General features: G+C 42.4%; 1 protein-coding gene across 5 annotated transcripts in view; it reads left to right on the forward strand.

The window, feature by feature from the left end:
- Positions 1–13327, forward strand: part of LOC118389731 (transcription elongation factor SPT6-like) — a 58696-nt gene that overhangs the window by 23251 nt on the left and 22118 nt on the right. For all 5 annotated transcript variants that reach the window (XM_052457446.1, XM_052457448.1, XM_052457445.1 and 2 more), the window contains 10 exons: positions 4952–5106; positions 5307–5502; positions 5871–6016; positions 6152–6269; positions 6588–6664; positions 6790–6925; positions 7103–7240; positions 7534–7701; positions 10119–10246; positions 10451–10658. In XM_052457446.1, coding sequence (XP_052313406.1) covers positions 4952–5106; positions 5307–5502; positions 5871–6016; positions 6152–6269; positions 6588–6664; positions 6790–6925; positions 7103–7240; positions 7534–7701; positions 10119–10246; positions 10451–10658 — 1470 coding nt within the window. The remainder of the gene's footprint in view (positions 1–4951; positions 5107–5306; positions 5503–5870; positions 6017–6151; positions 6270–6587; positions 6665–6789; positions 6926–7102; positions 7241–7533; positions 7702–10118; positions 10247–10450; positions 10659–13327) is intronic.

Below are 13327 nucleotides of genomic sequence, written 5' to 3' on the forward strand. Positions count from 1 at the left end.
CTGTCGTTCTGCCCCTGAACAAGGCAGTTAACCCACTGTTCCTAGACCGTCATTGAAAATAAGAATTTGTCCTTAACTGACTTGCCTAGTTAAATAAAGAAAAAATAAAATAGTCAACTGGTCGATTGTTTGGTCGCTAGGCTGTTGGTTGACCGAGATCGTTTTAATCGAGCAGTAACAAATATATATACACTGCCGTTCAAAAGTTTGGGTTCACTTAGAATTGTCCTTGTTTTTGAAAGGAAAGCGCATTTTTTGTCCATTAAAATAACATCAAATTGATCAGAAATACAGTATTGACATTGTTAATGTTGTAAATGACTATTGTAGATGGAAACGGCTGATTTTTAATGGAATATCTGCATAGGTGTACAGAGGCCCATTATCAGCAACCATTTTTCCTGTGTTCCAATGGCACGTTGTGTTAGCTAATCAAAGTTTATAGAAGTGAATCGCAAATTCAAAACCGTTGGACAGCAACATAATACACTAAGGCACTGATCATTGGGAACGAGACTGCTAAGGCTTCATCCATAAGTTAAGTAGGTAGTTTAGCCTACAAAACTAAAACATTCCAGATGTTCAAATCAAAAGGCCTGATCTAAAATTATTGTAGCCACATCTCAAGTCCCCGGTGGTGACACATTCAGAACTCAAAAGATAATTTAGTATTTATACTGAACAAAAATATAAACACGACATGATTCAAATATTTTAGTGAGTTACAGTTCATATTAAGAAAATCTGTCAGTTGAAATAAATTCATTAGGCCCTAATCTATGGATTTCACATGACTGGACAGGGGCAAAGCCATGGGTCGGCCTGGGAGGGCATAGGCCCATCCACTTGGGAACCAGGCCCAGCCAATCAGACCGAGTTTTTCCCCATAAATGGGCTTTATTACAGACAGCAATATTTAATCAGCTGTTCCCACAGGTGAAGAAGCAGGATGTGGAGGTCCTGGGCTGGTGTGGTTAAACGTGGTCTGCGATTGTGAGGCCGATTGGAAGTACTGCTAAATTCTCTAAAACGACGTTGGGAGGTGGCTTATGGTAGATTTGAAAAAAAAACATTAAATTATCTGGTAGCAGCTCTGGTGGACATTCCTGCAGTCGGCATGCCAATTTCATGCTCCTTTGTGTTCTGTGACAAAACTGCACATTTTAAAGTGACCTTTTAGTGTCCCCAACACAAGATGCACCTGTGTGATGATCATGATGTTAATCAGCTTCTTGATATGCCACACCTGTCAGGTGGATGGATTATCTTGTCAAAGGAGAAATGCTCACTAACAGGGATGTAAACAAATTTGTACACAATTTGAGAGAAATAAGCTTTTTGTGCATATGGGACCTTTTCTGTGATCTTTTATTTCAGCTCATGAAACATGCGACCAACACTTTAAATGTTGCGTTTATTTTTGTTCAATATACTTTAAAAACTCTGACTTAAGGCCAAGAGAATAAGAAACACTTTAGTCAGAAAACAAAAATATAAAAATACTTCTGTTTTCAATGATGTAGCTGACGATGCGGCACTCTTGGTCATTTTATGGAGAACAAAAACTACTTGCCTACATTTGAACACCAGGACAGAAGCTTCAGACATCTTCCCAATTAAGTAGCCTAGTTTTGTTTGTATACTTGAAGAGAACTCGGGCCTATCACTCGCAGCCCACATCTTCCAATGCATTCTGGAAAAGTGTGCATCAAATTCTACTAGGCGAAGAGCTGAAATGAGTAACATCCTGGCATTTAAACCCGATTTAGAAATTTCACATGCTATTTAACATTCTATTTTTGCGTACTGAGATTACGTGATTGCATTGTTGTTTTTTTTCGGAAGCGCATCCCCATATCTAATTGTTCAGCTATTGTCAAAGCTGAAATTAGAATGACATCCGGTCATTTAAAGTATACTTGATTTTCGAAATGTCGTATACTTTATTTAAACATAATTTTTTTTGCATACTCAAACGGCCTACTATTTAGAAACCAAGTGTGGGCGTTCAGACACGACCACTGTCAATGTTTATAATCACTATGTTTGACGTACAGCTACATTGCGTCATTCCCTGGGTTGTTCTGAACAGAATGAGCCTATGTTTGTCGTACTGTGAATATAATTTGCCGCAGAACATGTATCTCAATGCACTCATGACTCCATTCTATGCGCACCCAATTTATGATCTGCTTCACAGAATTTCCTGGTAAAAGCCTAACACTTAAAGATGGTATTTTCTAACTTTGTTAGTCATGTTGGCAATAGAACAAGCTTTCAAATGATGCCCACCAGACCCAGATTGTGATTTTACAATTGGCTGTTTTCTGGATTGCTTAAACAAAAACAGTAATTGTGTGATGGTGGGGATACAGGGCTGTGTTCATAACAACTACAAGTGTGCTTTCTCTAGTTCTTCAACGACACAGCTAGGAGAGCTCAAAAAAGCACCTTTATAATGGAAGTCATGAAAGTGCATTGGAATAACTTGAACTGAGAGGTGTGTGGCCACTTGGAGACACCAGTTAGACCTCTCACTCAAACCCTTGTAATTTTTGTCTTTCGTTGCACCTACCCCAACTTTTCTATTAATATTCTTATCAATGTATCCAGAGGGTTTTCAGATTTCACTATCAAACAAATGCGGCGAAAAGTACAGTAAATGTAAAATACTGTACAGTGCCTTCAGAAAGTATTCACACCCCTTATTCCACATTTTGTTGTTACAGCCTGAATTCAAAATAGATTAAAGATGTTTTTTCCCACCCATCTATGCACAATACCCCATAAAGGCAGTGAAAATGTTTTTGTAAATGTTTTCACATGTATAGAAAATTAAATGCAGAAATATCTCATTAACATAAGTATTCACACCCCTCACTCAATCCTTTGTAGACTGACTTTCTGGGTAAGTCTCTAAAAGCTTTCCATACCTGGATTGTGCAACATTTTCCCATTTAAAAAAATATATATTTTCAAAATTCTTCAAGCTCTGTCAAATTGGTTGTTGATCATTGCTAGACAACCATTTTCAGGTCTTGCAGTAGATTTTCAGCCGGATTTAAGTCAAAACTGTAACTCGGCCACTCAGGAACATTCACTGGCTTCTTGGTAAGCAACTCCAGTGTATATTTGTGTTTAATAGTCACATTTGCAGGGTTGCCGGTGTGATTGCAGGGTACAGTGGAAATATTGCAGGACTAAGTGAAGTAAAATAGGTAGCTAACTAGTGGTGGATATTCAGCAGCCTGATGGGCTGAGGGTAGAAACTATTGGCCAGTCTTTCATTTTTTTTGTCATGGTGCCCTTGTACTGTCTCTGTCATTGAAGCAGGGAGAACAGGGCACGGCATGGCTTGGCCTTCCTGCGACACCTGGTGTTGTAGGGTAGGGGTCCTGTAGGGCAGGCAGTGTGCACCCAATGGTGCGTTCGGCTACACGTATCACCCTCTGAAGAGTCTTGCGGTCCGCGGCGGTGGAGTTGCCGTACCAGGCTGTGATGCAGGCCAAAAATATGCTCTTGATGGTGCTCCTGTAGAACACTGTGAGGGCCCTCGGGACTGGCCAAATTTCTTCAGCATCCTGAGGTTGAGGAGCGGCTGTTGTGCCTTCACTACGGTGTCTGTGTGGTTAGACCATTTCAGCTTCACTGAGATGTGTACGATTTGAAATTGGAAGTTAATGATCGTCCCCACGGTGGCCCCAATTGATGAGGATGGGGGTATGTGCAGCCTGGTTCCTCCTGAAGTCCACAATCAGCTCCTTTGTTTTGCTCAAGTTGTGGGAGAGTTTACCTGTCACCACACTACACTGTGATCAGAGGGCCTACGTCCTCCCTGTAGGCTGTCTCGTTGTTGGTAATCAGACTGTCGTGTCATCAACCAACTTGAGGATAGTTTAAACTGTGTAAGACCATCCAGTCGTGGGTATACAGGCAATACAGGAGGGGGCTGAGGACGCATCTTTGTGGGCCTCCGTGTCGAGGAGGTACTGTTGCCTACCTTGACCACCTGGGAGCTGCCCGTCAGGACGCCCAGGACCCAGTTGCATAGGGAAGGAGTTCAGAGCTGTGAGCTTTGTAATGAGCTTATAGGGCACTATGGTATCAATGAACAGCATCCTCACACATACATTCCCTTTGTCCAGGTGGGTAAAGCCTAGGTCACATTAGTGTCATAGCATTTTGGTACACCAGAAGTACATTTATTTCCAAAGGAACGCTGCGTTTGCCTTGCAGCGCGTTCTGTGGTGCGTACGTTGGATTTATCAAACATATACATGAAATTGTATGCATAGACAGCTTCACATCATTTTCTCTTATGCTGGGCATCATTCACAAGTGTTATTATATAATTCACAAGTGATAGACTAATATTGTCACCCATCAGACTATTCTTGATTGAATCTTGTCTTTACATATACTAATAATATATGCAACATTTTGTTTTGATTTAAAATGGACCGTTATCATGCACCTGCATCGAAGTAGGGGCAGCGGGAAAAAATACATGTCATCTATGCACTTAAATAGCAAATGGAGGACGCTTTTCCCCGTGGTCTATTTTCATGCCAGCCAGGTATGCTATACTCTTGTTGTAAATACAAGCAATGTGCAATATTACAAATGTTGAGAAATAAATATAGTAGTCCTATAGGTAGCTGATGAGATCCTCCTCTATTTAGTAGAGGCCATCACCCTGTTTTCTCCCACAATTGCATAGCCTTTAGAAATGTAGCTGCATCAGAGCTTGGAGAAGCCTAATTTGCGGACCGATGCGTATTGGTGAATCGTTACATCCCTAATGGTTATACATATGCGTTTTCATATTTCTTCTTTAAGAAACATTTAAATGAATCCCTTTCCGTCTCGGTTAATTCCCACCAGTATAAAGGGTTAAGACATTATCCTCTTTGTACCATGCCGTGTTAATTGACCTCCGGTTTGTTATTAGGATATGGATGAGGCCCATTTTGGCTACTCCTTCAAGTACCTGAAAAACAAGCCAGTGAAGGAGCTGAACGGAGAACAGTTTTTAAAGATGTGCCAGGCTGAGGAGGAGGGACTTCTCACCATTGACATCTGCATCGACCTCCTAGGGGTCAAAGGGTATGGGGACAACCTTTAAGTTAACCCTTTTTTCCTGGAATGGTCAATTATGCAAAATATGTATTTTGTCTGTTCTGCTGGTTTGTTCAGAACAAAGCTAAAGGCTTCTGCTCTATTATTTCCTCCTACTCAAACCTTCTCCACGGATTCTTTAATTTTGGTTCATAATAATTTCTCTCCCCCTCTCTTCCTACCCCCAGGTTTGCAGGTGACCCGACGTACTTTGATGAGATCAAGCAATTCTATTACAGAGATGAGTTCAGCCACCAGGTGCAGGAGTGGAACAGACAGAGGACCCTGGCCATCGAACGCTCCCTCACACAGTTCCTCTACCCTCAAATGGCCAAGGAACTCAAGAACAAACTCATCGCAGAGGCCAAGGACAACATCATCAAGGTATATACTCGATAGTGTTACAGCACACCTAGCTACATCCAGGACTCAGTATCATGAATTCCATATACTGTTGAATACTTCAAGAGTTGCCGTAACTTGATCATTGGAGATTTTTTTTTTTATTAAAAAAAAAAAAAAAACGTTTTAATGATATTGTGAATTTTCAATTTAGAATTGCCGATGTTCTAGCACATGTTGTGAATAAACATCCATTTCAAGCTTTAGTGTACATTTGGTCACAGTGGTGTATTATTCCTCTTCCGGTTCACCTTTGACCCTAGTCATGTTGCAGGAGGCAGTATAACTGGCTGAAGGTGTAGCGGTGTGGTGTAGGTTTGTATACACTGTGATATTGTGTGTACGTCCAGTCGTGTTGCAGGAGGCTGTATAACTGGCTGAAGGTGGCTCCCTACAGACCAGACCAGCAGCAGGCGGAGGAGGAGGATGATGATCTGATGGATGAGAGTCAAGGAAAAGGCATCAGAGTCCTGGGAGTGGCCTTTGCAGACAGCAGGTACGTGTGTGTGTGTGTGTTTGCGCAAAAGGGAAGGCGGTGTGTGGGCGTGTTTTGTTTGTTTGTGTTATCCTCCAACTTATTGTATACCATATGCATTAATAATAACTGAAAGTTGTAACTCTGTTACCATAGAGACACGCCAGTGTTCTGTTCTCTGATCAACGGAGAGGGAGAGGTGGTGGACTTCCTCCGTCTGCCTTACTTCCTGAAGAGGAGGAATGCATGGAGGGAGGACGAGAGGGACAAAAAGGTACAACCTATCCTCTCCTCTGCCCACCTGTCATGCCATCTTATCATTTAGCCATGCATTCATAGGAAACATCACTTCGTCAGTGTAGTTGTATCAAAGATAGTTCACCAAAAGTCAAGAAATCGCTTTAGAAGCGTCATGTATTCCAGGAGATATTGCAGTACACGCTTTGGGTTTGTTTAATCAGCTGCTGTGACCAACCTGTTAATCCTTAGATTTTGTCTCGTTTTATTTTGTTCTACTCAGTCTTTTATATCATACTTTCATTCATATGATTATTATCATGGAGCATAATATTGTAGTGTTTTGTCTCCTCAGCTCCAGGACATTGAGAACCTAAAGAAGTTCCTGATCAGTAAGAAACCTCACGTGGTGGCTGTTGCCGGGGAGAATAGGTGAGCCTTCTCCAACTACTGACCTTTCTCTGTATGTGCAGAGAGCGCTTAAGAGTTGTTTATTTTTGGATACCTACGGTAAAGGGCTTTTTTGGCATGTGTGTTTGTTGCGTGTGTGTGTGTAGAGATGCCCACATGATAATGGAGGACATTAAGAGGACAGTGAGTGAGTTGGAGCAGGAGTCTTCTCTACCTGCTGTGGGAGTGGAGCTGGTGGACAACGAACTGGCCATGCTTTACATGAACAGCACGAAGTCTCAGGTACACACACTCCGTATACGTGGGCGCTCACACACACACAGTCCACATGAACTACAAGAAATCAACAAGTCTGCTTTGACACAGCATGAATGCATAGCTATGCAATACACACACATCTGATGACACATATCTAACCATACTCATGACTCCTCCCTCCCCTATTCTCTCTCGCTCCAGACTGACTTCAGGGACTACCCTCCGCTGCTGCGCCAGGCCGTGTCCGTAGCCAGGAAGATTCAGGATCCCATGGTGGAGTACGCGCAGGTCTGCAGCACAGACGAAGACATCCTCTGCCTCAAACTACACCCTCTTCAGGTGAGACACTTGAGTGTGACCCATATTCATAAGGCCTCGGAGTGGAAGTGCTGATATAGCAATGTTAAATGTTGTTTAATTTAGATCATAATGACTAAGATTATATGGACACGGGGACCCAATCCTAGATCTGCTTGAAAATTGTCCGAAAAAGGTCATCGATACTCAGTGGCCTTCGCGGTATGTTGATTTTATGGTACCCTTTCTTTCTCCTTTCTCCCCTCCCCACCTCTCTCCCTCCCTCCCCACCGTCTCCCCTCCCTCCCCACCGTCTCCCCTCCCTACCCTCTCAGGAGCATGTAGTAAAGGAGGACCTGCTGAATGCTCTGTACTGTGAGTTTATAAACCGGGTCAACGAGGTGGGGGTGGATGTGAACAGGGCCATATGTCACCCCTACACACAGAGCCTGGTCCAGTTCGTCTGTGGCCTCGGACAAAGGAAGGGATCGCACCTGCTCAAGGTCCGTCTTTGTCTCTCGCTCTCTGTGTCTGCCTGCCTGCCTGCAGGTGTTGAGTCAGAGCCGTGTTCAGTATGTCTGTGCTTTGCTCCATGTCTGTACACAGTCTGTATTGTGTCTCGCCCTCTCAGAAGCGAGTCCTGTGTCATGCTAATGTGTACAGTGGGGCAAAAAAGTATTTAGTCAGCCACCAATTGTGCAAGTTCTCCCACTTAAAAAGGTGAGAGAGGCCTGTAAATTTCATCATAGGTACACTTCAACTATGACAGACAAAATGAAAAAGATAAAAATCCAGAAAATCAAATTGTAGGATTTTTAATGAATTTATTTGCAAATTATGGTGGAAAATAAGTATTTGGTCAATAACAAAAGTTTATCTCAATACTTTGTCATTGCCAACAAAAGGTATATATATATAAAACGTTTTCTGTAAGTCTTCACAAGGTTTTCACACACTGTTGCTGGTATTTTGGCCCATTCCTCCATGCAGATCTCCTCTAGAGCAGTGATGTTTTGGGGCTGTTGCTGGGCAACACAGACTTTCAACTCTCTCCAAAGATTTTCTATGGGGTTGAGATCTGGAGACTGGTCCACTCCAGGACCTTGAAATGCTTCTTACGAAGCCACTCCTTTGTTGCCCGGGCGGTGTGTTTGGGATCATTGTCATGCTGAAAGACCCAGCCACGTTTAATCTTCAATGCCCTTGCTGATGGAAGGAGGTTTTCACTCAAAATCTCACGATTTTTACATTTATTTTTTATTTCACCTTTATTTAACCAGGTAGGCAAGTTGAGAACAAGTTCTCATTTACAATTACGACCTGGCCAAGATAAAGCAGTTCGACACATACAACGACACAGAGTTACACATGGAGTAAAACAAACATACAGTCAATAATACAGTATAAACAAGTCTATATCCGATGTGAGCAAATGAGGTGAGATAAGGGAGGTAAAGGCAAAAAAAGGCCATGGTGGCAAAGTAAATACAATATAGCAAGTAAAACACTGGAATGGTAGATTTGCAGTGGAAGAATGTGCAAAGTAGAAATAAAAAATAATGGGGTGCAAAGTAAATAAATAAAATAAATACAGTAGGGAAAGAGGTAGTTGTTTGGGCTAAATTATCGGTGGGCTATGTACAGGTGCAGTAATCTGTGAGCTGCTCTGACAGTTGGTGCTTAAAGCTAGTGAGGGTGTTTCTAGTTTCAGAGATTTTTGTAGTTCTTTCCAGTCAGTGGCAGCAGAGAACTGGAAGGAGAGGCGGCCAAAGAAAGAATTGGTTTTGGGGGTGAGCAGAGAGATATACCCGATACATGGCCCCATTCAATCTTTCCTTTACACGGATCAGTCGTGCTGGTCCCTTTGCAGAAAAACAGCCCCAAAGCATGATGTTTCCACCCCCATGCTTCACAGTAGGTATGGTATTCTTTGGATGCAACTCAGCATTCTTTGTCCTCCAAACACGACGAGTTGAGTTTTTACCAAAAAGTTATATTTTGGTTTCATCTGACCATATGACATTCTCCCAATCTTCTTCTGGATCATCCAAATGCTCTCTAGCAAACTTCAGACGGGCCTGGACATGTACTGGCTTAAGCAGGGGGACACGTCTGGCACTGCAGGATTTGAGTCCCTGGCGGCGTAGTGTGTTACTGATGGTAGGCTTTGTTACTTTGGTCCCAGCTCACTGCAGGTCATTCACTAGGTCCCCCGTGTGGTTCTGGGATTTTTGCTCACTGTTCTTGTGATCATTTTGACCCCACGGGGTGAGATCTTGCGTGGAGCCCCAGATCGAGGGAGATTATCAGTGGTCTTGTATGTCTTCCATTTCCTAATAATTGCTCCCACAGTTGATTTCTTCAAACCAAGCTGCTTACCTATTGCAGATTCAGTCTTCCCAGCCTGGTGCAGGTCTACAATTTTGTTTCTGGTGTCCTTTGACAGCTAGCTCTTTGGTCTTGGCCATAGTGGAGTTTGGAGTGTGACTGTTTTAGGTTGTGGACAGGTGTCTTTTATACTGATAATAAGTTCAAACAGGTGCCATTAATACAGGTAACGAGTGGAGGACAGAGGAGCCTCTTAAAGAAGACGTTACAGGTCTGTGAGAGCCAGAAATCTTGCTTGTTTGTAGGTGACCAAATACTTATTTTCCACCATAATTTGCAAATAAATTGATAAAAAATCCTACAATGTGATTTTCTGGATTTTTTTTCTTCTCATTTTGTCTGTCATTGTTGAAGTGTACCTATGATGAAAATTACAGGCCTCTCTCATCTTTTTAAGTGGGAGAACTTTCACAATTGGTGGCTGACTAAATACTTTTTTGCCCCACTGTATGTAGTAGTCCTTTGTCCTTTTGTAAAGGAGCAACATTAGACATTTTTACAGTATTATTATACCAGCGATGTCTCTCCCCAGATCCTAAAACAGAACAACACTCGTTTGGAGAACAGGACTCAGCTGGTCACCATGTGTCACATGGGCCCCAAGGTCTTCATCAACTGTGCCGGCTTCATCAAGATAGACACCGCATCGCTCGGAGACAGGTACGTGTGTGTGTCTCTCTGTTTGTGAAGGGCAAAAAGTTATATTTGGAGAGGTTTTGTTTTTTTCTACCTAGAATGTTCTTCCCCCACTGTGTATTCCTATGAAAAAATATGTTTTACATTTTTATGTCCAATAATTGACAGTTGTTTTGTATGCTCTTGGTATGATGTTGGTTCTAACTCGATCCCTTTCCCCTTCTGCAGTACGGAGTCATACATCGAGGTTCTGGACGGGTCCAGGGTACACCCGGAGACGTATGAGTGGGCCAGAAAGATGGCGGTGGACGCTCTGGAATACGACGAGTCCGCGGAGGACGCCAACCCGGCCGGTGCGCTAGAGGAAATCCTGGAAAACCCGGAGCGACTCAAAGACCTGGATCTTGATGCCTTCGCTGAGGAGCTGGAGAGACAGGTATGGGCAGAAGGGTGTGTTGGGGGGGTGTGTTCCTGTCTTATATGTTGTACTTAAATTCCCTGAGAACTTTATTCTCTCCACATATTCCTTTTCAATGACCTAACCTGTCCAATCCTTGCTGGGATACGTTTATAAGAACATCATGCCATGTCCCCTCACCTTGTCCTCTCCCCTGCAGGGTTACAAACATTGTATGTATGATATATTCCCCTTGTTATCCATCTTACCTCTGTTCTCTCCTGTAGGGTTATGGTAACAAGGGCATCACACTGTATGATATACACTCCGCTACATATTTACTTGGACAGTGAAGTTGAAACGTTTCATTTGGCTCTATACTCCGGCATTTTGGATTTGTGATCAAATGTTTTATTTGAGGCGACAGTACAGAATGTCTTTTTTTTTTAGGGCATACATGTATATCTGTTCTACCATTTAGAAATGAAAGTGAATGATGTGGCTAGTCCCCCGCATTTTGAAGGTGTCATAAGTATTTGTTTAATTCACGTATGTTAAAGTAGTCGAAAGTGCGGTCTAAGGCACTGCATCGCAGTGCTTGAGGCGTCACTACAGATCCAGGTTTGATCCCGGGCTGTGTCGCAGCCGGCTGCGACCGGGAAACCCATGAGGCGACGCACAATTGGCCCAGGGTTGTTCAGGTTACGGGAGGGTTTGGCCGGCCGAGATGTACTTGGCCCATCGCGCTCTAGTGACTGCTGTGGCAGGCCGGGCGCATGCACGCTGACACGGTCGCCAGTTCTACGGTGTTTCTTCCGACACATTGGTGCGGCTGGCTTCCAAGGAGCAGTGCAGCTTGGCAGGGTCGCGTATTTAGAGGACGCATGGCTCTTGACCTTCGACTCACCCGAGTCCGTACGGAAGTTGCCGCGATGGGACAAGATTGTAACTAACAATTGGATATCACGAAATTGAGGAGAAAAGTACAAAAAAAGTACAAAAAATAATACAAACATTTAAGTTGTCAAGTTTAGTATTTGGTCCCATATTACTAGCCCGAAGTGACTACATCAAGCTTGTGACTCTACAAACTTGTTGGATGCATTTGCAGTTTGTTTTGGTTGTGTTTCAGATTATGTTGTGCCCAATAGAAATGACTGGTAAATAATGTGTCAAAGGCTAGGTAGGAGAAAACTGAGGATGGATGAACAACATTATAGTTACTCCACAATACTAACCGAAATGACATAGTGAAAAGAAGGAAGCCTGTATAGAATATAAATATTCCAAAACATGCATCCTGTTTGCGATAAGTCACTAAAGTAATACTGTGGCAAAGAAATGAACAAATTCACCTTTCAGCAGGACAATAACCTCAGTCATAAGGCCAAATATACACTCAAGTTGCTGAAAGAGTAATGTGCAAATATTGCACAATCCAGGTGTGCAAAGATCTTAGAAACTTATCCAGAAAGACTAACATGTATTGACTCAGAGGTGTGAATACTTATATAAATGACTTAAATGTAAATGTATATATTAAATATTTCTGTATTTCATTTTCAATAATAATACATGTTAAAAAATTCTGAAAACATGTTATGGGGTGTTGTGTGTAGATGGGTGAGGAAAATCCCATCTTGAATTCAGGTTGTAACACAACAAAAATGTAGGTATATGTCAAGCGGTACGAATACTTCCTGAAGCCACTTTATTAAAACAAATAGTGGCTGTTTTGTCTTCAATTATTTATTATTGGATTGGTGTGGTGAGGGACAGTAAACACTGGTTAAATCAAAGAGAAATGGGCTGTCGAACTGAGCGACTCATTTAAATGTATTTTGGTTGTGAGCAAACTTTGTCCAACGTGTACATGGGTACACTGTGGGGTCTGAAAATTGACACCCTTGATAAAGATGAGCAATGATAACTGCGTAAAATAAATCATTCAAATACTGAGGAAAACTGTATGCTCAAAAGAAAAAGGGAAATGATATTGTTTTATACTAATACATCAATTAGCAATAAGGTTAGCATGTCTTGGAGGTATGGTCTTTGACCCTCTTTCTCACTCATCATTATTCACGATTCATTCAGGATTATGTGTAATCATGGTAGCATCCACATTAATGGGCTCCCGACTGGCGCAGTGGTCTATGGCACTGCATCTCAGTGCTATAGGCATGACTATAGACCCTGGTTCGATTCCAGGCTGTATCACAACCGGCCGTGATTGGGAGTCCCATAGGGCGGCGCACAATTGGCCCAGTGTCGTTAGGGTTTGGCCGGGGTAGGCCGTCATTGTAAATAAGAATTTGTTCTTAACCGACTTGCTTTAGAAGTGCTTAGAACCATATTCGTATTTATAATAAAAGTGAAACCAAGCTGACACACTACATTATTCACCATTCTTATTTACCAACTTTGATGTAGTCATTTGCGTGTTAGGAAGATGGGACCAAATACTAAAACTTTGGACTAAGAATCTTTAGGGGTGTCAATATTGTTGACCCAAAAGCTACACCTCACCTTAGCAGAGGTACAATTTACAGCTCCACCACTTTAATTAGCCAAAATAGTTTTGTTTCTCCCCCCCGTTTATTTTTCTCCATGTAGTTTTGCTCCGTATTACACCCTATCCTTAGTCTGTGTGTTTATTTCCTTTCGTGTCTTTTCTGACTCCAATCTAGTGGGTTCTAAAACCCCCC

This window comes from Oncorhynchus keta, chromosome 11 (genome assembly GCF_023373465.1).
Source record: "Oncorhynchus keta strain PuntledgeMale-10-30-2019 chromosome 11, Oket_V2, whole genome shotgun sequence".
NCBI classification, from domain to species: domain Eukaryota; kingdom Metazoa; phylum Chordata; class Actinopteri; order Salmoniformes; family Salmonidae; genus Oncorhynchus; species Oncorhynchus keta.